Raw genomic sequence first — 25356 nt, 5'->3', positions numbered from 1 at the left:
CAGTTAGTTGAGCATAAAACAACATAAAACAATAATACAAACGGCTTTTGGCATTAAATAACTATGATTAATTTAGCGATTCAATTAAAAACTAAAAATGCTAAAACAAGTATAATGAAATAAACATTAACTTATTATTATAAATAATAATATGATATGATATTTATGATATATCATATTTAATAATAATAGTATTAGGCATACATTATTAATTAGCAATAATAATAATAATAATAATAATAATAATAATAATATATAGGCTTAGTTTCTATTTTATTTCTATAGTTTTATATTTTATTTCTCATAGATTTCACAATGCGGTTTAATAATACTAGAGCAGTAAAAAAAAAATAATAATGTGTAGCCTAACACAAATTGCCGATAAAATTGCACGAGGATTTGTGCTTTTCACTCATTTGTGCGCTATTGTAATTTGATTATTATTTTATTATGCACATTTCTTCCTTCATCTACATTCCTAAATTCTATGCAATCAACACAATGCAGCACACTTCAAGCTGGACTAAAGCTAATTGTGCGTTGATAAATGCAAGTTCCTGGGCGGACCCGCTCTCACTCACATCTGGATTAAAAACATCTGGATCCGCCTACACGGAACTCACACACACACACATACACACACAGTCCCAAGCTCTCCTGCAGATGAGTTTATCTGTGTCTTTGACACGAGCAGACAGAAAATAAAGGGAACAGTCAACATTTTGGGATCTTTGGATTGTAAAGATATTATGGGTCGAAGAGGCTGGAGTTTGTGGACTCAAACATCTGTTCTTCTGTGTTTCTGTCGTGAGTAGATCTTCAATTTCCTCTGCTTTCATTGTCTGGAGTCCACCACGCATCAAAGCTTTGTCTTTGAGTTTGTGTTTAGTGCGAAACTTCTTTTGGCATTGATAAGCCTACAAATAATTTCTGCAACAGTTTATAAAAGAAAGTTATTATACTTGCACATTATAGAGACAGCTGAGAAGGATTTTACTCCATTCTGCATAGATGTAGCCAGACGTTTGTTAAAACAGATTGGTTAAACAGTTTATTTGCTCAGTAAAAAAGATGTTGATGCAAATATGTCTCTTTGGATTGTTTGTATTGTATTTGTAACAAACTTTGTGAAAAAATGAAAACTATTATTTTGTTTGGTAAGCCATGGCACTGCAAATGCAGTCAATTATGATGTGTTAGATTCAAATGAATTTTGGTTGATATACCTTTGTGGTTAATTATTCAACTTTGTTGTTGTTGTTTAAATTGTGTGAATTGAAGGTTCTGAAAAAAAGGTTCTGTAGTTCCTGTTGATGTTGATCCTTCTGGCAATCCTAGTGAAATTGATGCAAATGCGTAAAACTGGTGTCCATTTCTTATAAAGGTTTGATTGATACTGTAAATTAGTAGCCTAATAAATTATTTTTATGTGGGGAAAAATAATTTCATAGTCTATTATTTTGACATATATTTAATCCTGTTGAGGTGTTATGAATCCTATTGAAATTAAAATATCAAATACAATTATTTAAAAAAAAACACACACACACACACATAGCCCTCATCTCCAGAGGTGACCCAAGAACAACTTCTCAGATTGATAACAGATCATATACATGATATGGAGAGGTAATTCTATTATTATACTATTAAAACTATTATTACTAAGTTATAAAGATTTAGGGTCTCTGCAGTTGTCCCATTGTAAACAAATATGTTTCGTCACATAACCTCAAAAGTGTATTTTTGATCTTAATTAACTGGTTATGTTCAAATATACAGTATTAATTCATATGGCACAGTCAGTCTATTGATTGACTAATTAAAGTTCATTTAAAAAGCCAGGTCAGGTACAGTAGTAATAGCTCCTTAGAACAGCTGCACATATAGTATGATACATTTTAGTGTACACTCTTAAATGCACATTCTGCTATTGAAAGATTTTAATTATAGATTCCTACTTTCATTGTTCATCAACAGCTGTTTAGATAAATAATATCTATCTACAGTACATGTCCATTTTATTTATTTATTTAAATATGTTCAATAAAGATAACAGTGCAGTAAAAACAGTATAGCTATTTGACACCAAGGAAAAGTTTTGTATTCTTAGAACAATAATTAATTGTAAGTTATAAGTACAGAGAGTGAGATCAGCTGTGTTGTGAAACCGTGCATCAAAAAAAATCTTAATTAATGACAGGATCCTTGAGATGAAAATAAGAGATGTCACGCAATATTACCACATTAAAATGACAGTATGTAATGGAAAGTTCCAAAAAGGAAACCAAATCTTGAGAATCCAAATGATCTTTGCACAGCAGAAGCCCCTAAAATGGTTTGGGTGTGTATCGAGTAGCTCCTCTTTCAACAACAAATATGAAATATTACCATGTGGGTGGAGAGAAGAAAACCATCAGCTCTCAGTTGCACTTATCATTTCCAATCTGTTGTCTGAAAAATGACTCTGTTTAAAGAGATAGTCCACCCAATAATGAAAATCCTGTCATCATATACTCAACCTCATGTTGTTCCAAACCCATTTGATTTTCTTCTGTGGAACACAAAAGGGTATGATGGGACTGACATTAGCCTTCAATCACTATTCATTTTCATTGTATATTCTTGCCATCAGGGCCAGTCATCCCATTAGGTGACATTGGCGACAGGGCGGTATCGCTTCGGGGTGCCGATCTACCGAGCCAGTTTTAGCTTGTGTCCAATCTGTGTCAAACAAAATGCGTCCTGTGCGTTCCGTGTTGTGGTGCCCCCCATGGAACAAATAGAACTTGCTGTTCTGCTGCAGTCCATTATGCACTGCTGTCTAATTGTCATTAAGTTGTTGCAGGAATAACATAATGGTTTAAAAAACTTTAATTTTTACCACGCTCAGTAGTCTAACACCGCTCGTCAATGTCGTATGAGATAGCCAATCAAATCGATGAAGGCGGGACTCAAGTTTAAAACATTATGTTGTACATCATGAGCTTTATCACCCAGATCAGAGCTAGAACATGGTGAGACCTGTGACTTGTGGCTTCCATTGAGTTTTTAGGTTTTGGCAAGGACAGTGTCATATATTCTCAATGCAAATATTATTAGGTAATAATTTAAAATCAATTTAAGATTTTCTAGATAATTTCTTTGTTTTTAATTAATTCTGAATCTCCTAAGAGTCTACTTTTAAAAGAGACCATTTTATTTTGAGTCTGTCTTGCCAAGTTTGTTCACAAAAAATGAGCCACCAGTTAAAGGAGTTCACCTAATAATGGAAAATGTACTTTTACTCACTCGTTTACTCACCATTATGTTGTTTAAAACTCATATGCTGTTTTTTTTCCTGGAACATAAATATAGATATTTTTAGTAGCTCAATTCCATAGAATAACAGTTTATAGTGAGCAGGGCTTCAAAAAGGACAAATACTATAAAGCACTATTAAAGGTTCAGTATAAAGACATCATAACAGCAGTTCATATGACAAGTGCATTATATTCCAAGCTTTCTGGGGCCACACAACAGCTTTGTGTTGTATGGACTACTTTTATGGTATTTTTATAATGATTTTTTCCCTCATTGGACCTTGAGAGCAGTGGTCAATATGAAATGTTTTTATGTGGAAAAGAGCAGCGTTAGGATTCATGAAGAAAAGATTGTGTTAAAATCCTACTGGGAGGAAAAAACAATGAGGGACAATTTGAGAGCAGTAAATAATTTGGTGTATTTTGTTTTTGCCAGCCAGCTGACACAGTCATGTCATTTTACAGATACATTAATGATGAAAAGAAAATCAAATTATATTCGTCTTTTCTTTGAGACAGCACAAAAAAAAGAAAGAGTAAGATGACTGAAACAGGCAAATTGCTAGCAATGCAGACAGTGTTTGTCTTATACTGTGTGAACTTTAAAAATACATTTATCTTTTAAAACCAAATATTATAAAATTTTGTGCCTTTATCGCATTTCAAGCCTTTATTCAGAAAATGATTGCATTCAGAACCTTACTATATTAAAGGACCAAAGAGGACCATTATATTTGTGACCTCAACACCCGTGACCACCCCCCGCCCCCTGGGATCATACGGGATCATCCCGTATTTAAAGATAAAATTATGCATCCTGTGCCTAGCATCCCGTGCCAATGGTGGGTAAAGGACTGTCCGAAAAGTCCACAAATGGTGCTAAAACTGCAGATTTTATTCTATATAAATGTTCAATAAGATCAAACAATGTATGAATACAAGTACAGGTGAAGGAAGAAAAAAAATATGTATAAACCAACCAAAATGTATACATAAATAAGATAAAGGAGACAAATAATCGAAAAGATAAAAATAAATATATTTTTAATATATAAAAGATGTCTTTAGTCCTAATTTCAGCATATAAGAAAGGGTATACAATTTTTATTAATAATGCATATTGGGGTGGGGGCGGGGGTGGTGGCTAGGTAGCTCAGTGGTAAAAGACACTGGCTACCACCCCTGGAGCTTGTTAGCTCGCTAGTTCGCTAGTTCGAATCCCAGGGCATGCTGAGTCACTCCAGCCAGGTCCCCTAAGCAAACAAATTGGCCCGGTTGCTAGGGAGGGTAGAGTCACATGGGGTAACCTCCTCATAGTCACCATAATGTGGTTCATTCTAGGTGGGGTGGGTGGTGAGTTTAGCGCAGTTGTAGAGGATGTGGTTAGGGGCCATGGAGGATGTGGTTAGGGGCCTGATGCTCAAGAAGGCAACACACTACTATAGGCATATTATACATTATGTAAATACCTGTTATGTAGTTTCTGAAGGGCAGTACTAAATAAAATAAAAAAAAGATCTTTTATCTCATATATTTGTATAAATTCTGAAAGGGGTGTGAAAACTTATGAGACAAAAGTGGAATGCAAATGTATGCACTCAGTTATACTGTATATATACTAAACACCCAATTAATGAGCTATCAGCTGTCTTTTCTTTGGCTTTCTATCTTGTTTTTGAACAACAATCTAAATCGAGCAATTCTGTGATGTGGCAGCTAAAACAGTCATTTGGCTCCTAAATGTTTCAGTTTAGGAGATAATGGCTCCTTAGTCATTTTTTTAGTCTGGAGCCCTGTCATTGTACCATGATACTGCCACAGCAGGCTTTTGAGAAAGGTAACTTTGATAAACATCATCTTGTGCTGTGTAATGTGAATGAAAAGGTGTCAATATGTTTTCCAAAAAAAAAAAAAAAAAATTGTTTTTAAATTAATTAATTTAAAAAAATCACCTGAGGGCGCATGTCCCCAGACCCCCCTACAACATCATGGTACAATAGATTGTGTACTTGATGGCCCCAGACTCCCCAGTAATGATGAAAGCCTACAAATGCCCCTGCTGTGAAACATACTGTACAATGTGCATAGATCATTAGGGCAGTGCATTTCGGCTTTATTTACTTATATATATATAAACTTTAACATCTGACTTTGACCACTTGGTTTGTTTGCACTTTACATTAAGTTAATTTCTATATATGGTGATACCCATTTATGATGCCTACTTAAGAAGCCATAACACGCACTTGCATATTTCCCAAAATGGCAATATTGTAATGACTTAAACAGAGGGTATAATACTGACAGGGCCTAACTCAACCCCAGCAACTATGTCAGCAGGCACAGACACTCCTTTTCTTCTTTGTTGCTGTAAGAAGACTCTGAGAACTTATTCTTGGTTGGATTGGCACATTAGCAGAGAATATGAGTTCAGCCTTCTTGATTTTAACAAACTATTCTTGAAGGTATAGTTCACCCAAAATGAAAATTCTCTCATTATTTACTCACCCTCATGATATCCCAGTTGTGTATAACTTTCTTTCTTCACCACACATTTGATATATAATAGAAAAATATCTTAGCTCAATAGGTCCTTAAAATGCAAGTGAATGGAGATTTCTCTTTTGAAGCTCCAAAAATCATAGACGGTCAGCATAAATGTCATCGATATGACTCCAGCAGTTAAATTATTGTCTTCTAAAGCGATACGATCACTTTTGGTGCGAAAAAAGATAAATATTTAAATACTTTTTAACTATAAACCAACGTGAGGGTAAGGTTCACGAGAGGGTGGAGTCCAAGCGGTCTCTCAAGTGATGTATTCGCGTTGCCATGACACCGAAGTAATCTCATGTTCTCCTCTTGGTTGAGACATCCAGGATGAGCACACAAACGCACCATTGTGAGTATAGAAACAGATCAATACAGATCTAAACCAAAACCAACCAAGCTACTGTATAGCATTCCTCCTTCTCACTTGTAAACAGCGCTGCTCTTCAGCCTGTTACGCACATGTGTCAGTTCTCGCGTGTTTCAAATGCCAATGCGATTATGTCACGCGCGTACCGCTTCTGACCGGAAGCATGATTTAGAGTAAAAAAATTAAAGAACTTAAATACGTATATATATTTTTTTTCACACCAAAAGCGATCGTGTCGCTTTAGAAGACATTAATTTAAGAGCTGGTGTCGTATGGATGACGTTTATGCTGACTGTCTGTGATTTTTGGAGCTTCAAAAGAGAAATCTCCATTCACTTGCATTTTAAAGACCTAATGAGCTAAGATATTTTTCTATTTTTCTTCAAATGTGTTCTGGTGAAGAAATTAAGTCATACACACCCAGGATATCATGAGGGTGAGTAAATAATGAGAGAATTTTCATTTTTGGGTGAACTATCCCTTTAAAGGATTTCTCACCTTATTCTTACCTTTATGTTGTTCCAAACCTGTATGGCCTTCTATAATCAATGGAACACAAAAGGTGATGTTAGGAAGTTAGTCTCAGTCACCGTTCACTTTGATTGAATCTTTTTTTTTTTTACACACAAAGAAAGTGAATGGTGACTTAGGCTGTCATTCTGCCTAACATCTCCTTTTGTGTACTAAAGAAAAGGCAAAGGGGTTTGGAACAACATATGTGTGAGTAAAAAATGATAGAAGTTTCCTTTTTGGGGTAGACTATCCCTTTAAACAGTCCTCATGAGCTTAGCTTTTACTATGGAGTGTTTGTGAAAAGTGGTCAACACTCAAAATCAAAACAGCAAGAAGACATCTGTTTATCATGAATGCGATACACAGTTATGCCAATGCTGCCTTCATTGTACTGTTATTCTTTTAATATCAGGAAATGCTTTCGGGGATCAAGCTGTGTTTAAAAGGAATTGAAAAACTTGGAAATGTGCCACCCAGTGGGATAGTTTGATTACAGCATACTGGGGCCCCCAAAAATGTTGCATGGCATGTAAAGCTATAGGAAACAAATACTGTATATAATGGGGTTCAACGGTCTGAGGCCACTAGTGAACATGCTTTTGCATTTTTTAAAATTTATTTAATATAACCTTTTTTTATACAAATAATATTTTCAGTATAACAACTTGAGTGAAAAGTTTGATTAAAAAATAGTCATGAATTTTAGAATTTCTCAGTATTTTGTATGTCCCATTTTTGCTTTAATGACAGCATGCACTCAAGCTAGTATTAACTCCAGTATATTCAAGTTTGTGCAAAACCTGATGATCCATTTTATCTCAGAATCCAAAGAGCATCTTGTGTGTTTCAAAGGAAACAAGGAAATCTGACCTTTTGTATAAAGGAATTCACATGGTCAGTATCCCAAATTTGCTAACATTTGATTAGTGGCCTAAAAATAGTGCAGAATACTAAATATTGTTGGTCACTTAAATACTGAATATTGTAGATAAATGAGCATGATGGTACAAGAAATCATCACACAAAAATCAACATTATGCTTGGCATACGATTTTCATTATCATATGTAGCGCTCATGAATTACAAAAGGGAATGAAAAGGGAAACTTGCTTGAGCGCAAAACAAATAAATGCATGCCAACATCTCCTGGCCTCTATACACACACAGCCATTGGATTTCCCATAAGCACCGAGCTTGTGCTTCAAACTTGGCCAGTGAGCACTTCTGGCTTTAATTTATTTCTGGAGCAGTGGCTGCTGAGTTTAATTACTTTAAAGTTTGTAGAGTGGGGGCTTTTGAGCTCAGCCTTTATGTTTTTCATGTCCCTCGCTTCTTCATGCAAGAACTCTTGATCTCTCTGTTGTATGTTTTGATGCTGGGCATAAGTGGACATCTGGAAGTCTGTGTTAAATATTTCTGCTCCTTCCTTTAATACTGTTTACTGTAAGGTCGCTGCACTCTTTCAACAGAATGGCTTCCACCCTTCATCTGCTTTTAATAAACAATTAATATTGTTGTGATGTGGTGGTATCAGGACATGGGAGACAGTGTGCGTGGGAAGGAATTCAGGCTTATCCCTCTTAACCACAGGAACCCCTGACACTCTCATGAATACACATTCCTTCAGTGATGTGCGCACCAAACCAAATACAACCCACCACAAACACACATACACATCAGGCTATATATTGCATTCATCCAAATATACAGTAATGAGAGCTTTATAATCTCCAGATGTGTCATATTGCGCAAAGAGTTGGTCTTAGATACCACTCTTGATTGCAGCTGTCATTAGAGCTTTCACTGTAACTTTGACATTTCAATCATCATTTTTTAATCATTAGACCATTTTGACTGCATTTATTGTATGCCTCAATCAAAGTTATTTGTGATTTTAGGCAATTAGTTTGAGTTTGTAGTTTCTGTTTTTCTTTGAGAGTCCCAACAAGCCCATCATCGCAATTTTTATTTGTCAATCTTCAAATATTTTACTTATTCCCTTAAAGGGATAGTTCACCCAAAATGAAAATGTTCACCCTCATGTTGTTCCAAACTCATATGACTTTGTTTCTTCTGTGGAACACAAAAGATGTTAGGCAGAATGACAGCCTCAGTCACAATTCACCTTTATTTAATGGAAAAAAAGATGCAATGAAAACAAATGGTGACTTAGACTACACAAGTTGGCATGGCATTTGAAGTAGTGACAGCAGTGTCCTACAGTGTGACGTGGTATACTTCATCTAAACTATTTCAAACAGCAATTTTGAATAATTATAATATATGCAGCTTATTGTCACTGTCTGGCCTGACTGTGTCTCCCCTGACTGTCTGTTTATCTCATCTGAATGTGTTTCCTGTGTTTACCTTGACTCTTATGCCCTCTTGTGTTTTGCAGGTGCCACACAGAGTTTGCCAGCTCCACTTACTTTGGCAACGCTTGTTATGCCTATCAGACCATCACCTGCTTCCCCAATTACCGCTCCCTTCGTCTCTAATCCTGTGCTGAATCGTTTTGTGTGTTTATTAGTGTGTCTGTGTGTTCCCCGAGTCTGTCAATTTGCTATTGAAGCTTCGGTTAGTTCTAGTACTTTACTAGTTCTGTTTTCAGTTTGCCTTTTCTCCATTGAGAGAGTTTTTGTTTGTAATTTGTCTTTGGCTAAATAAAGCTCACACTTTGCCTCATCTCTGCAACTGGGTCCTTCTTCCTTTAGACTACCATGACAGGACAATTCAGCCAGTTTTGGACTCAGCAGAGGAGATATGGGCATTTTTCTCCACCAAGCTCCCAGCCGGAAGGAGCGGGTCTCTCGTGGAGCCACCTTGGGAAGATTTCACAGGATGGGCATGGCTTTGGCATTTATGCTGATGAGTTGGTCCGGGAGCCCCACAGATGGTGCCATGACGAGACCTGTCTCAAACATATTTTTCTGTCAGGTCTGGACAACCCATATAGTGTCGAGGAGCTGGGTGAGATTTTTTTGGCCCTTTTGTGATCTCGTGGAACATGCCTGCTGACTTGCCGAGGTGGAGCTCATGCTTCAGGCACGGTACGCAAGATCCAAGGACTCGTCTCAACCAGTGCCCTGACCTACCCCGGGCTTTTCTCGGGCTTCACGCCGTTGTAGGAGGCGGAGGAGGCCGCTACCAACTGCTAGGAGGTGGCGGCCGTTACCACAGCAGTGCTTCTTACCATCCGGAAAAGGAGGAGAAGGGCCCCTAGTCCTAAGTCGCTGCCAGTGTTCATGGCTACAGAGGCCATTCACCTGCCACTGCCATCGCTCCCGGTCACGGAGGCCATTCCCACATCTCTACCAGCGCCCACGGAGGCCGTTCCCTCGCCGCTACCAGCGCCCACGGAGGCCGTTCCCCCGCTGCTGCCAGCGTCTACGGCCACGGAGACCTTTCCCCCGCCGCTGCCAGCACTCATGGCCACGGAGCCCATTCCATGGCTGCTGCCAGCGTCCACGACCACGGAGCCCGTTCCCCTGCTTCTGCAAGGGTCCATGACCACGGAGCTCGTTCCCCTGCTGCTGCCAGCATCCACAGCCATGAAGGCCGTTCCCCTACCCATGTTAGTGTTCACATCCACAGAGGCTGTTCCCTCACCGTTGTCAGCGTCCACGGCCATGGAGGCCATTCCCCAGGTGCTGCCAGCGCTCCCGACCATGGCGGCCATCAACGAGCCTCTCCTGTTCCCTGTGGTCATCGAGTCTGTCCAGTTCCCTGATGCTGTCGACGAGCTGGTCCAGTTCCCCATGGCCGTAGACAAGTCTGTCCAGTTCCCTGTGGCTGTTGACGAGCCTGTCCAGTTACCTGTGGTCATCAAGTCGGTCCAGTTCCCTGAGGCTATCGACAAGCCTGTCCAGTTTCCCGTGGCTTTCGACAGTCCTATCCAGTCCCCTATGTCCGGCACTCAATCTGATCACTCCCCAGTGGCTGCCGCTCCACCTATCCAGTCCCAAGTGGTCTCTGTCCAGTCTTCTGACCCTTACCAGCGGTCACCACCCAGTCTGCTGACCCCTGTCCAGTGGCCTCCCAAGTCCAGTCTGACCACTGCCCAGTGGCCACCCAAGTCCAGTCTGACCACTGCCCAGTGGCCTCCCAAGTCCAGTCTGACCACTGCCTAGAGGCCACCCAAGTCTAGTCTGACCACTGTCCAGTGGCCGTCCAAGTCCAGTCAGACCCCTGTCTAGCGGCCGCCCATGTCCAGTCTGATACCAGTCCAGCAGCTGCTCCTTTCCTGAAACCACCTCCCAGGCCACCGGACCCCACCTCTTTCCTGAAGCCTCCTCCCAGGCTGCCAGACCCTGCCTCTTTCCTGAGGCCTCCTACCAGGCTGCCAGACCCTGCCTCTTTCCTGAGGCCTCTTCCCGGGCCACCGGACCCTGCCTCTTTCCTGAAACTTCCGCCCTGGTTTCCCTCCCTTCCTTCCCTTTCATTTGTTTTTTCAGTTCTATGTTAGTGCCTGTTCTATTTGTCTTGTCTGGTGTTTTATGTCTCCCTTCTGGGATGCCAGGAGGCGTCCCTTTGAGGTGGTAGTGTCAGGATCCTCACACTTGGTCACTCATGTTTATTGTGATGACAGGATCCTGACACTCTTGTTCTGTGTCAGTGTTGAGTGCATGGCTTGGTGTTATTCACCTGGCTATGTACTTTTTCTGTCTTTGTTTTGTCTCTATGTGGGCGCACGGTTTCAGTTGCAGTTTCCATGATGTGCACTCTTCGGCTGGTTTTGTGTTTCATGTTTGGGGCATGGTGTCTGGATTCTGACTCTCCTGTCTGGTTCGGTTTCGGTTCTGGTGTTGGAATCCAGACACTCATGCTCCATGACTTGTCTTTCCTCCCTCCCTCCCTGTTCAGTTCCTTTTGTGTTGGTCTGTCTCTAGTGGATGTCAAGAGGTGTCCGTCAAGGGAGGGGTACTGTCACAGTCTGGCCTGACTGTGTCTCCCCTGACTATCTGTTTGTCTCGTATGAATGTGTTTCTTGTGTTTACCTTGCCTCTTACACCCTCTTGTGTCTTGCAGATGCCACATTGAGTTTGCCAGCTCCAGTTGCCTTGGCAACACTCGTTATTCCTATCAGATGATCATCCGCAGGACCTGCTTCCTGAATTACTTCTGCCTATATCAGCTCCCTTCGTCTCTAGTCCTGTGCTGAATCATTTTGTGTGTTTGTTAGTGTGTCGGTGTGTTCCCTGAGTCTGTCAGTTTGCTATTGATGCTTCGATTGGTTCTAGTACTTTACTAGTTCTGTTTTCAGAGAGTTTTTGTTTGTATTTTGTCTTTGGCTAAATAAAGGTCACACTTTGCCTCATCTCTGCAACTGGGTCCTTCTTCCCTTAGACTACCGTGACACTTATATGACCACATATTAATTGAGAATATTACTTGGGCTTCATATGATTTGGAATATTTGTATTTAAAACTATTTGAACTATTTAAGTGAAAAACAAAAAATACAAATAAAAAAGATATAAAAAAAGATAATAAAATTATAAGTTGCTAGAAAACAACTAAACTCCACACTTTTCCTTTAAAAGATATATACATGAAATCTTATTAATTGTCACAAATCACAAAATACTTTCAGAGCTATAGGAAACTAAATACTAATAGTATTATAATACTGCATAGTATTATTATACTGTTTAAAATGTTTCTTTTATTGTCTGGTCTTATTGCAGTGTTGCAGGCACAGACTTTTACCCTCATGAAAACCAACCTCTGTAAGTGGTGTGACCACTCGAGTCCTGTATGCGAAGACAACGTATGCATGAGCAACTGCAGTCTGACCTCTTACTGTACTCTGGCTGAAGAAGTGTGTGTAGCAGTATGGTAAGTCCAAGGCATGGCTAAATTTTAGGTATGCATAAGCGATGTGCACACAAATTGATGTTGATAGTATGAGCAATATTCTATGGCTGACTTGAATGGCTTTAAAGGGAAAGTTCACCCAAAAATGGAAATTCTGTCATTTACTCACCCTGGTGTCTTTTAAAATACATATGATTCTTTCTTCCGTGCAACACAAAGGGAGTTATTTATTGCAGAATGTCTCTTTCCATACAATGAAGGTGAATGGCGACCATGGCTGTCATGTGAAATTTTCAATGAATTTCGATTTAAATTTTAGCCTGTTTCTCACACAAAACTAACGTAAGTAGTTTTGCTGCAGTTTCCCAGTGAAATGTCCAGCGGGGGGTGTCAAAAGCAAGTGAAATGCTGTTGTAATCAGACAAGGGTTTTAAGGAGAACGTTAAAAAGAGGTTTTAATGAGTAAAACATACAGCACGTGCCTAACCCAAAACTTTAACCTAAACATAGCCAATAGTGTCCTAAAAGCAAATGAGAGGTTAACAAAGGAGACATCTTTACCCTTAACCAACACCTAAACCGAACCGATAGTGTCCTCATTGTAATGAGCGATAGTGAGGCAAACAGACCCAAGAGCAGAGGAACAGTTCAAAGGATTTATGAACAGCAATAATGAGCAGTCACTGGGTTGAGGAACAGATTCGTAGAATCCTCCGCTGAAGCTCAGACCAGCTGACATGCAGCAAAACTGGACGGCAACCACACACCCGATACACGGACAACCAACAGATAAACAAGACAGGACCAACTAGGCAGAGAGAGTGAGGTTAGTACTAGAGTTGGGGTACTCGAGTTTGGACTCAACAATTTTAATGGACTTGGACTTGTTCGGTCCAAATCCAATAAGACTCGGTCTCGAGCCTTTGGGACTCTGGATTTTTTTCAGAGTCCAGCCAAGTCCATGACATTTGTAATGCAATGAAAATAAATAAATAAATAACAAAACAGAAACTAATGAACACATCTCTGTCTGCATGCAGCTGTATTAGCCCCTGAAGCCGTAGACGTAGCCAGGGTTGTTTCACAGTGTTTAAGCAAACACACACACACACACATACGCACGTGCACAGGCACACTCATCAGTCAACCAATATGCTTGAATGTTAATACAGAGACTACTGTATAACATCGACTACCGAGGTGGCTGGCACGATGAAAACATAAAGACGGGTATGTATCCAATATAATAAATCTAAACAAGGCAGTTTCACACGACACGAGACCTGACAACTGGTAAAACTGCATGCATTGCGATTTCATCATGGTTAAAAACTTAAAATCAAGAACTTCATTTAGTCAAGTCACTCAGATCATGTCTCTCAGAGTTTACTAAAACAGCATATCGAAATAAAAATACATAAAAATAGTATTAATATTGAATATTAAGTCTTTTTAGGTGTAATGTATGTATCTACACATGTAGGCTTCTGTAGTCTCTTGTGGTCCACGCAGTGTTGTCAGCTTGAACTGGTCTGTAATAGCTTGATGAATTAACTGTGTAACTTTTCAAATAGTCGGGGAAAAAAAAGCCTTATTGCTAAAGCAGACAGCAACTCTAAACAGATAAACAGCAACTATTTATTATTGATTGACTAATTTCAAAGCATTGACGAGAAGCTTAAAATACATTCTTTTACAGCGTTTGTCCACCATTCACAACATTCAACCATGCACAATAAAATATTAGGATATTTTGGGCAGTGAAATGTTTTGTTTATAATTTAATTATAGACTGTAAAATAAATGAATTATATGATGACAGAGTTTGTGTATGAAGCTAAAATTCATGTTACGAGTTGAATTAGTTGGTTATGACATTTTTTTTAAATGTTTATTTTATTTTTATTGTAAACCACCGGGTAACTTATGCATGTCTTTTTTATCCTATATCTCTGACACTTTTGAAGCACAATTCTGTTAAATTTATGACTCAGAATTATTATTCTTATGTTTTTGCAGTTAAAGAAGAGCTCAATGAAATTTTCTTTGGAATCAATTTTCCCATGGAAACGCTGATTCCGCGTGCCAGCGTCACCTGAAACACATGAGGGCAAAAATGTAGACACGCTTGGAACAAAACAAACAGGGAACGATGATGCGTGACATCACCGGAGACCACATGGTGGTAACCAGCAACCGGACCTGTGTGCTCATAGAAAGAACGTACACGAAAAACAAGACAGAAAGGGGACGATAATGCCACGGTCCCGTCAGACAGTACCCCAACCCCCCCACACACAGAAAGTGAGGGAAGGGAAGGAAACCAGGGAGGGAGTTTAAGTAAAGGGGCGTGGTCCAGAGGACTGGGAGGAGGCCTCAGGGAAGAGGCAGGGTCTGGTGGCCTGGCAGGCGGCCTCAGTGCAGAGGGAACATTGAACTGGGCAGCAGCTGCTGGACAGAGTTCAGGAGGGAGCGGCGTAGGGGGTGGGCGCTGGTTGTGGCTGGGGAACGGCCTCCATGGCCATGGACGCTGGCCACGACAGGGGAATGGGCTCCGCAGCTGTGAGCACGGGCAGCTGCAACATGGGAGTGGCCTCTGTGGCTGTGAAGACTGACATGGACTGGGGAATGGCTTCTGTGGCCGTGAGCACAGGTAGTGACAGGGAAATAGCTTCCATGGCTGTGAGCACTGACAGTGACAGGGGAACAGCCTTCGTGGCTGTGAGCACAGGCAGTGACTTGGGAACAGCTTCCCCGGCTGTGAGCACTGGCAGTGACAGGGAAACAGCCTCTGTGGTTGTGAGCACAGGCAGTGACTGGGGAATAGCTTCCTCGGCTGTGAGCACAGGCAGTGACAAGGGAACGACCTCCGTGGTCATGAGCACAGACAGTGACAGGGGAACGACCTCCAGTGTCAGGGGCACTGGCAGTGACAAGGAAGCGACCTCCGTGGCCGTGGATACAGATAGGGACAGGTCATCAGCCTCTGTGGTCGTTGGCGCTGGCAGTAGCAGGGGAACAGCCTTCGTGGCCGTAGACGCTGGAAATGGGACGGCCGAGGCTTCAGGCGCTGGTTCTGGGTCGGTCAAGCCTTCCGATGCTGGCTCTGAGACAGACGAGGCTTCAGGAACTGGCCCATTGACTGTGGCAGGTGTGGGCTCTGGCTCGTTGACCGTGGCAGGCGTGGGTGCTGGCTGTAGCAACAGGAATGGCCCTCGTGGCCGTGGATGCTGGCAGCGGCAGGGAAACGTCTTCCATGGTCATGGGCGCTGACAGCGGCAGGGGATCGGCCTCAGTGGCTGTGGGTGCTGGCAGCAGCAGGGGAAAGGCCTTCATTGCCATGGGCGCTGGCAGAAGCAGGGAAACTGCTCTTGTGGCCGTGGACATTAGCAGTGGCAGGGAAACAGCCCCCGTGGCCGTGGGCGCTGGCAGCAGCAGGGGAACGGCCTTCGTGGCCGTAGACGCTGGTAGCAGCAGAGAACCGGCCCTCGTGGTCGTGGATGCTGTCAGCGACTGAGGAGCAGGTGCCTGGCAAGCAACAAGGCTGGATCGAACACTCGGCAGAGCTCCGTGACGAATGCTAAAAACGACATGCAACAAGGACATTCATTGTCCCACATGGTGGTTCCCCAATCAGGGGCCCTTCCGGTGAGGAGCAGGGTGACGTAAGCCACCTTCATTCTCTCCAAAGGGAAAGCAGAGGGCTGTGACGTGAAGAACAAGGAACATTGTGCAAGGAATGCACTACAGGATTCAGCCTCACCTGAATACTGGGCTGGAAGGGGAATACGGGCTTCTGAATGTCCAGGAACATGGGGAACCGCCGGAGCCGGTGAAGATGCTTCCTGAGAGGGGCCAGCATTGGGAGGCAGCTGCTGCACAACACAGGTGAGCTCGGCGAGCTGCGAAGCCATTATCTCCAGGACCCTGTTTGAAGCAGAGATTTGATCCTGCTGACATCCCAGCAGGGCTTCCTGCTGAGAGAGTGCGGAGCGAAGAGTAGATTCCTCCGCTGGGTCCATACTGGCTGGATTGTTCAGTAACGAGCGACAGTGAGGCAAACAGAGCAACAGTTCAAAGGATTTATTAACAGCAATAATGAGCAGTCACTGGGTTGAGGAACAGATTCGTAGAATCCTCCGCTGAACCTCAGTGAAGTGCAGAACAATGCCCAGCAGAGATGGGCAATCTCAACTCCCGACACGCGAGCAGAGATGAGGTATCCTCCGTGGAAGACCAGCTGACACGCAACCACACACCCGACACACAGGCAACCAACACATACACGAAACAGGACCAACTAGGCAGAGAAAGTGAGGTTAGTACTCAACATCAAACAACTATGCTCAAAAACTCAGTCAAAACTGAGCAACATTAAACATTCAACATCTAACTACATTTAACAACCCAGAGTCGGACATGACACACAAGGGGATTAATATTGGCATGAACAAACAAGGAGCAGGTGCTGTTCGCAGCTGAAAGTTGGCATGATCAGCGTTCCCATGGAAACCACATGCCAGAGGCACCTGAAACACATGAAGGCAAAAACATTGTCACGCTTGGAACAAAACAAACAGGGAACGATGATGCCATGGTCCTCGTCAGCAACCTGACAAGGTGACAGGACCATGATATCACCGGAGAGCAAACGACGGTAACTCACACACGGCGGTCACTAACAACCAGACCTGTGCACTCACACAAAGAATGTACACGAAACACGAGACGGAAAGGGGATGATAATGCCACGGTCCCATCAGACAGAAACCCAACCTGACAAGGTGACACTCATAGCAAATGAGAGGTAAACAAAACAGACATCCTTACCCTAAACCAACCCCTAAACCTAACCGATGGTGTCCTAAAAGGAAATGCGACATGAAAAGCAAATTTTCTGAAGCAACCACATCACATGTCAGCTTGTGTGCTCGAGTGGTCTTGAACCTCAGTCTTCTGAGTTCAAATTCTAACACTCTTTCAGTTGAGCTACCGTGCAAGCTAACCACATTGGAATAAGTGTGTATATGTAGGTGGGTCTGCAAGAAAAGCATTAAAATGTATCATTTTTCAAATAATGTTTCAGTGTCATAACGAAGCAGTATATGTGTGTAATTGTGCAAAAAATAAGTGTTTACAAAGTCATATTCAGCCATTGTACTTGTGATTTTTGGGAAAGTGAATAAAAAGCACAGTTGTAGCACCTCTAGTGCAAATTTCACCAGAAAACTGAAGCAAAACTTAAAACATTAAACTTAAAAGTTTGCAAAAATGTAGTTACAGTAATGTTCATTCTATGAGACTATGTTGGCTTTTTGTCCTTTTTGGAGCTTAATAGCCCCTGGTCACCTTCCACTTTCATTGAATGGAAGAGAGCAGCTCAGACATTCTGCTTAATATTTTATTTTGTGTTCTACAAAAGAAAGAAATTAATATGGGGTTTGCAATGATATGAGGGTGAGTAAATAATGATTAAATGTTCTTTTTGATTGAACTATTCCTTTAAATCTCAGGTAAATCTCAGAAACCCAGTAGGGCACATACTGTAGGAGTGTGTTTAAAGAAGTTTGACAGTGAACAAGAAATGAGCTGCCTTACAACCCTTGGGACCTGTGGCTCTTGAAAGTCACTTTTTAAGGGATTTCCCTTTAAGCTAGTTCCACCCTGCTCAGTCTATGAAGAACTTCTTTGGGAAGCCAATCAGGCTGACCTTTGGGTGACTGCAGTAGAGGCAAGCTGTTTTTAAAAATAGACGCTACTCTCTGAGGGGTCAATAAAGACTCTCCTTCCACACTAATGCAGGATAAATAGCAAACACATTTATAACCCTCAGCAAAGTTTACACTTTGGCATGAAGTTCAAAGTGCACCCCTGAGCAGGGATTCCCTGGTTACATTTTATTCAAGATTTCATCAGAGGAACATAAGAAAACATTTTCCTTGTTCACATGTTTGTCTTTCTGGTCTTTCCGAAGGAATCATTTTGTTGTTTTAACAACTGAAGTGGATTTCTCTGTGTTTTTGACTATAGTGTTGTGCAGCTTGAATTGTTGGGAAAAGGAATTGAAAATGAATTGTCAAGGAAAGTGTAAAAAAAAAAACAAATCAAGGCAACATGATGCATTTTGTGTTTTCTCAACAACTGTCTTAAAGGAATAGTTCACCCCAAGAAAAAAAAAATGGTCATCATTTACACACCCTCATGTATTTTGGATTAAAACATTTTTTGACTGTGTTTCTGTGATTTTCCTCGCAGGAAGAAGGACAATGTGAGTGTGAGCGTGCGGACACTGTGTTATAACCCACAGGATATGTTGGAGAACATAGTGCTGGCCAACTACTCCTCCAAAGAGTGTTTGATGACACCTCAGCCCTCTGAGGATGGCCTGCTCTTCATCTGCGGCTGTATTGGAGATCACGAGTGCAATGACAAACTCATCTTTGACAAAGGAGCCAATGGTATGTTTTCCAAAATTAATAAAATTAAAATATTTCCATACTGCTGAAACAGTAAATTTACCTGGGTACATTTTGTGATTTTTTTTCACAAATATTTTGTTTTGCAATACAAAACCATGGCTCTGTTCCAAAATCTTGGGTGCTGCCTATGCATGGAACCATTTTTAAAGGTGCACTCTAAAAATGTATTGTAGTTTTTTAAACTTATGTATAAAATCAGGACCACTCAAATGAGATGAAGACTCCATTCATATCAGTAACCTTATAAAAGCTGGTTCATTCTACTTGGAGAGGGTCCCCTCATGAGGGCTGCCATGTTAGAATCACATGACCAGCCAAATCCTACTCCCTTAATCTCAGTAACCGCCTTGTTATTTGACACTTTCACTCATGGATTAAATTAATCATGGCAGTCTATGAATAGTAAAGTTCTACAACAGAAAACTTTTGTGTTTGAATGATGCTGCATCCAGGTCCCTAAGTGTCAGTGTAAGACCATGACGACATGCGTAATAAATTACAAAGTGTACCTTTAAGGTATCATAGTTACATGCTCCCAACATGAAATGAGAGAAATGTTGACTAGAAATATTATGGTTGACATTTATTTTACAGTACGTGTACTTTCAGTATACTTACAATGTACTTACCCAAGAAAGTACTGAGTAATATTAGGTAACTACATGTACCTAATATGGGGTAAGGTTAGGATTGTGGTTATTACCTAGTAATTACAGCAGTTGTTGTAATTATATAGTATGTAAATGTAGAACAGTACTGTAAAATACAGTGCAACCAATATTATTCATTCAACATCAAAAAGTATAAGTAATGAATACGTTTACAAATTGGTATTGAAGAAGTATACGAAAATTTGACCAATCTGATTAAAAACAAAACCTAATATTTGTGTTCTCTGTATTTTTATTAATATAAGAGCATCACTTCGTTATTTTAGAAACTTGCTAACGCTAATCTCTGTTGAAATACAACTGTGAGTTCAGTTTTCATGTGATGATCACTATTTGTCTGATGTTGCTGCCTATGTAGCGGTTTCCAAAACGGTCACTTATGAGGTTCATTCATTTAATTTGAATGTTGTTTTAGAGGGCAGCTGCCTATTTAGGCACTTCACTACAGTAGGTTTGGAACAGAGCCTGTTTGTACTAATGTAAACCTGTTTTTCCAGGATTCTCAAGACTGAAGTCAAAAGATGTCATCCCAGTGGTAGTCATAAGCCTGGTTCCACCAATCCTGGTGGCTGTCATTGCTACGATGGCCTTTTACCTCTACCGTATACGTCAGCCTGGCAAACAACCCAAAGACTGGGCACCAAGGCGCACCCAATATCAGTCTCTAGATCCAGCAGAGGGTTGTGCTGGCCAAGCAAATGGAAGCGATTACCATGGCAAGCTGCCGTCCCTCAGCGATGATGCCAGTTCAAAAATATCATCAACTTGTGCCAATAACCTCAACCACAACACGGAGCAGTTACCCATCCAGTTAGAGGCGCTGGTGGGTAAGGGGCGCTTCGCTGAGGTGTGGCGGGCACGGCTTAGCCATAATGAGGGTGGGCAGTATGAAACGGTAGCTGTGAAGATCTTCCCCGCAGTGGAATATACCTCATGGCGGAATGAAAGAGCAATATTCTCAGACGCCAACTTAAAACACGAGAATGTGGTGCAGTTATTGACAGCTGAGGAGCGAGGTGGTACTGCTGGCACCCCCCAGAGGCAATACTGGCTCATTATGGCCTATTATAGTCTGGGGAACCTCCAGGAGTTTCTGGCTAGTCATATCCTCACATGGGCTGAACTGTGCTCACTAGCAGGCTCTGTGGCAAGAGGCCTGGCACACCTGCACAGCGACACCACGCCCTGTGGCATGCCAAAGGTGCCCATTGCCCATAGAGATCTGAAGAGCAGCAACATTGTGTTGAAGAGCCCTAGTGAGTGCGTGCTCTGTGATTTCGGACTGGCTCTGCGACTCGACCTCTCCCTCACTGTAGATGATTTTGCCAACAGTGGGCAGGTAGGGAGGAGACACAAAATATGGGCTCTGTTCCAAAACCTAGTGAGCTGCCTTGCTGTCTGCTGCCGACAGGCAGCTGCCTTGTGAGGGGCCTTTCATATCGAACCCCTAGTTGTGCTAAAAAAACGCTAGATGCAGCGCAATAAATATAACAGAAAGCAGGTGTATCGAGACATGTTTTTAAGGCCATGACCACACTAATACGATTTCACTTGAAAATGCATTAATTTTGACATGTATGTTTACGCCTCTCATCCACACTGGAATGAAAACGGAGACTTTTGCAAACTTTGGAAAACAATTACATTTTGGAAACTTTTTAAACCTAAAAAGATCAGTGTGGATGTGGCTTAAAAGTTAAAGTTCTTTTTAACTTGACATTAATGTTCATAGCACATTGTGTTGAACGGCCCCTAAGGCAGCATCCTAATTGGAATGGAACCTCATAAGCGACCAATTTGGAACACTCTACCTAGGCAGCAATGCAAAAAGCACAAGAGATCTGACTCACAATTAATTTGAAGATAGTTGATTCATATCAATATAGGATTACCTTCTCCTCGAAGTATACATGTGATTCTGCCTGATAATTTGGCCAAAACAAGGTATCTTAAAAGGCAGCTTAAACAGAAAGTTCACCCAAAAATGAAAATTCTCTCATCATTTTCTCACCCTCATGCCATCCCAGATGTGTATGATTTTCTTTCTTCAGCAGAACACAAAGATTTTTAGAAGAATATCTCAGCTCTGTAAATCCATACAAATCCATTTACTTTTAAGGACGATTAGACCTTTGTAGCTCCAAAAATCACAGTCAGATCGTTTGTTTAGCCAATCAGAATACAATATGCCTGTCAATAATTGTACAAGTTCACAGGGCAGCCCATATTTGCTTGTATAAGTGCCAGTATGGTGTCTTGCTCCAGCTAAATGCTCCCCGTTGCATCTGCTCCAACACAATGGTCTCTAGTGTGTTTGTGTGTGTGCATATGTCTCTGGAGTGCATGGCTAGTTCAACGGGTAGTCTGGTGGAAGTTCCAGAATGGTTAAAATAGCTAACAGCACCTTTAATTATAATACCCAGTGGCAAACCTATGATGCCTTAAAATGCTGCCTGTGTAAGCAGCTCACTAGGTTTTGAAACTGAGCAATGTTCACCAAATGTTGCATCCTTTTTACACACAAAGAAAACAATTCCAAACCAAGTCATTAGTAAATGTATAATCTCAGAGGGTAAAAATGCTGTGGGCATCGTAATAATTTCTGCAAGCTATTTAAGTGTAACCTAAAAAACTCTGCAGTTGAGGTCACAGATATAATCATGTGAAACCTTGTAACCATTTGTAATTTAATTTGGCGCAGTTATCTGATTTGAATTATGGGGTCCGTGTCTTATAGGTGGGGACAGCACGCTACATGGCCCCTGAAGTTCTTGAGTCCAGAGTGAATCTAGAAGATTTGGAGTCCTTTAAACAGATGGATGTCTACTCCATGGCCCTTGTGTTGTGGGAAATGGTCTCTAGGTGTGATGTCATAGGAGGCAAGTAAAGCTCTCGAAGGATATGTGCTTGTGCAAATCATGTCACTATATAGATGTATACAGACTGTACATGATACACTGTAGATAGAAATTAAATCTGTTGAAATGTTCTTTGTAACAGACGTAAAGAGTTATGAGCCCCCATTTGGCTCCAAGGTGTGTGAGCAGCCATGTGTAGACAGCATGAGAGACCTGGTGTTAAGAGACAGAGGAAGACCAGACATCCCAGTGAGCTGGACAACACATCCAGTGGGTACATCTGCAAATGGACAAGCATGGAACTCAGAGAGAATAAAAACTTGTCGAGAATTGTAACCACAGTTCTTTTATATTTCTTAGGTGTTCATAATTAAACCTACAAGAATGTGTTGATCAACATCAAATTTAATTCATTATATCACATGCTATAAATTATCTAGTGGTGCTTGCTAAAGCAAACATCCCTATTACTATTCCTACTAACTTACTCTCCATTTTATTTGGTGTCACGCAGGAGCGCCACGTTTTGTAGACATTTGTGTTTATTTAAAAAGAATTACAACTTTTGAAAACATCTGAAGACACCTGCATTACGCTTGTCTTTAGCACAATAAGGGTCTGTTCTGACCAAATGCGTTCTTGCATTAAAAAAAGCTAAAAGCAGTGCAACAAACAGAACAGGATGCAGGTGTCTTGAGACGTGATTTTAAAAGTTGTTCTTTTAATTTGACATTGTATAAATGTGTCCCTCCTGCGTGAAACGCTGAAAAATAAAGACACGGCGTAATGGCCAACAACGTCCGTCTAGTGCATGTTTAGATAAAAAACAATTGAAAAACAATGTAAACGTACGCTAAAAATGCATTTAGTAGGAACGGCCCCTTACGCATTATAAATACGTTTTATAACACATTATATAAACAGGCTTCATAGAAAGTGTTACCAACATTCCTATTCGTAATAGCAAACCGTCTTTTACCTTGTGTTTTAGGGCATGCAGCTGTTGTGTTCGACTATAACTGAGTGCTGGGATCATGACCCGGAGGCTCGTTTGACGGCACACTGTGTGGTAGAGCGCTTTAATACTCTGGCACAGGAAGAGCTGGAGAACTCTATCTCCACCCACACACCCATACTGCCCTCCACTGAGCAGCAAACTCCATCCCTCCTCCCCTCTCCTCTGCCCTGCATTGACCACAGCACTGGCATCCATAACCCCATTACAGCTGATACGTAGATTACTGCTTCCTCCAGGCAACAGTCAAATGTGACCTGCCTGAAAAATCAGACTTGATTTTGTAATACCTATTAGTTTATTATGTGGAGCTGGTCTCCGTTTTTCCTTAAATGCTTTACAGGCGTACAAAAGAGGGTTTCTGTGCCATTATATCCTCGTTTTCTTGTATGCTGTTGCAGAGGATGCTGTCAGGGGTGGAACATTTCTCTGTTAGACTGCATTGTGCCTGCATTGTGCCCGTAATGCAACAAAAGTTGTAGTAAGTGTAGTGATTGTAGGAGGGAAGATGGTGAGAGTATTTGGCAGAAGGCTCCTTACTGTGCAAATTGTGCCATTTTTACGAACTAAAATGTTTTTTCAAAAAATGTTTACCACACTATTTTCTCATTTGAAATTTTCCATTCCTCTTTCTGAGACACTCATTTTTAACATCCACATATGATCCTCCCATAATCTCGGCTTTGCTGTGCCTTCAATATGATTAACCACAGACCTGCAGCTGAAATTACGAGTCAAAAGGACAAAGCAGTAACCGGAAATAACTGCTGTTTTTGGATGTAAAAAAAAGTCCAGTTTTACTGTACTGCTCATACAGTTTTAGAAACTTCAATAAGTCTGATATTATTGTTCCCTTTGCTTAAATGAGTTCATTTGCACTGACCCTTTTAACCATTGACCGGATTATTTAAACGGCATCCAGATAAATTTTTTTCATCAACAATGACGTCTGGTCAAAAAGACTCACCTCAGAAGTTGTAAAACATCCTGTTAATTCCAGACTTTGATCATAATCAGTTAACTTACCCAAATTAAAAAAAATAAAATAAAAAAAAAGAACCTTTAAAAGACTCACTTCTTAAGGTTAACAAGATTCAATAAGCCAGTGATTTGTTCATTACTGCAGCGAGCTCAGGTCACAGACAAAGACTAATTGAGAAAAGCATGACACTGAATTCACCCTTTGCCAAACTATGCCGGCTCTGGGTATACTGTGTCACCCCACCCCATAGGTTTTGGATGCTGTAAACCAATCCAAACACAGGACTTCCATAGACTTGCATTAGAACTTTGTCTGATAAATTGGTGGACGCCAACAGTACCAAAGGTATGACTGGCTAGTAAAAATTTTTAAGGCAGGGCTTAGCAAAAAGTAAAAGTCTTTTCTCTAAACAGCTCAAAATTACACTGCAGCTAAACATTTTTTAGCAATCTGAGGTTCACCCAAATTCTTCAGAGCTAGTTTGAGGGACATGGAAAATTCATACCAGATTGCGCACTGGAAAAAGAACTGATGGAGATCTGTGCAAATGTCAACATGAAAATATGGCAACCTGTTATGTTTTTCCAGTACTGAGGATGGAGCAAACAAAGTGTGTTGAGTCATTTTGCTCATTCCTGTTGTGAACTGGTTTTGCAATTGTACAATAAGAAGTACATATATAATTGATGCATATTGTAACATGTCAACATCAAGATTTTAGGTAAAAATGTATATGAATATTAAACATTTGGTTTTCACCATTTTCATCACCTATTTGCAAAAGCTGCATGCATGAAAT

General features: G+C 41.1%; 1 protein-coding gene across 1 annotated transcript; it reads left to right on the top strand.

Moving 5' to 3' along the window:
- The first annotated feature begins 634 nt into the window (after positions 1–634).
- Positions 635–25318, top strand: tgfbr2l (transforming growth factor beta receptor-like). The gene is made up of 7 exons (XM_051711095.1): positions 635–807; positions 12423–12573; positions 18808–19010; positions 20200–21041; positions 22440–22581; positions 22703–22830; positions 23552–25318. Exons 1-7 carry the CDS (start codon positions 750–752, stop codon positions 23795–23797), a joined length of 1770 nt encoding a protein of 589 aa, XP_051567055.1. The 5' UTR covers positions 635–749; the 3' UTR covers positions 23798–25318.
- Positions 25319–25356: the final 38 nt, after the last annotated feature.

This window comes from Myxocyprinus asiaticus, chromosome 11 (genome assembly GCF_019703515.2).
Source record: "Myxocyprinus asiaticus isolate MX2 ecotype Aquarium Trade chromosome 11, UBuf_Myxa_2, whole genome shotgun sequence".
Taxonomy (NCBI): Eukaryota; Metazoa; Chordata; class Actinopteri; order Cypriniformes; family Catostomidae; genus Myxocyprinus; species Myxocyprinus asiaticus.
The sequence above is the reverse complement of the archived record's forward strand: the minus strand, read 5'-3'. Positions and strand labels throughout refer to the sequence as shown.

What these genes read in the sequence shown, in the direction of transcription:
- tgfbr2l (XM_051711095.1), top strand. Translation starts at nt 750, where the DNA reads ATGGGTCGAAGAGGCTGGAGTTTGTGGACTCAAACATCTGTTCTTCTG. An exon ending in ATTTTGCCAACAGTGGGCAG is followed by an intron (nt 21,042 to 22,439) that starts GTAGGGAGGAGA and finishes CGTGTCTTATAG; the next exon opens with GTGGGGACAGCACGCTACAT. An exon ending in TAGGTGTGATGTCATAGGAG is followed by an intron (nt 22,582 to 22,702) that starts GCAAGTAAAGCT and finishes TCTTTGTAACAG; the next exon opens with ACGTAAAGAGTTATGAGCCC.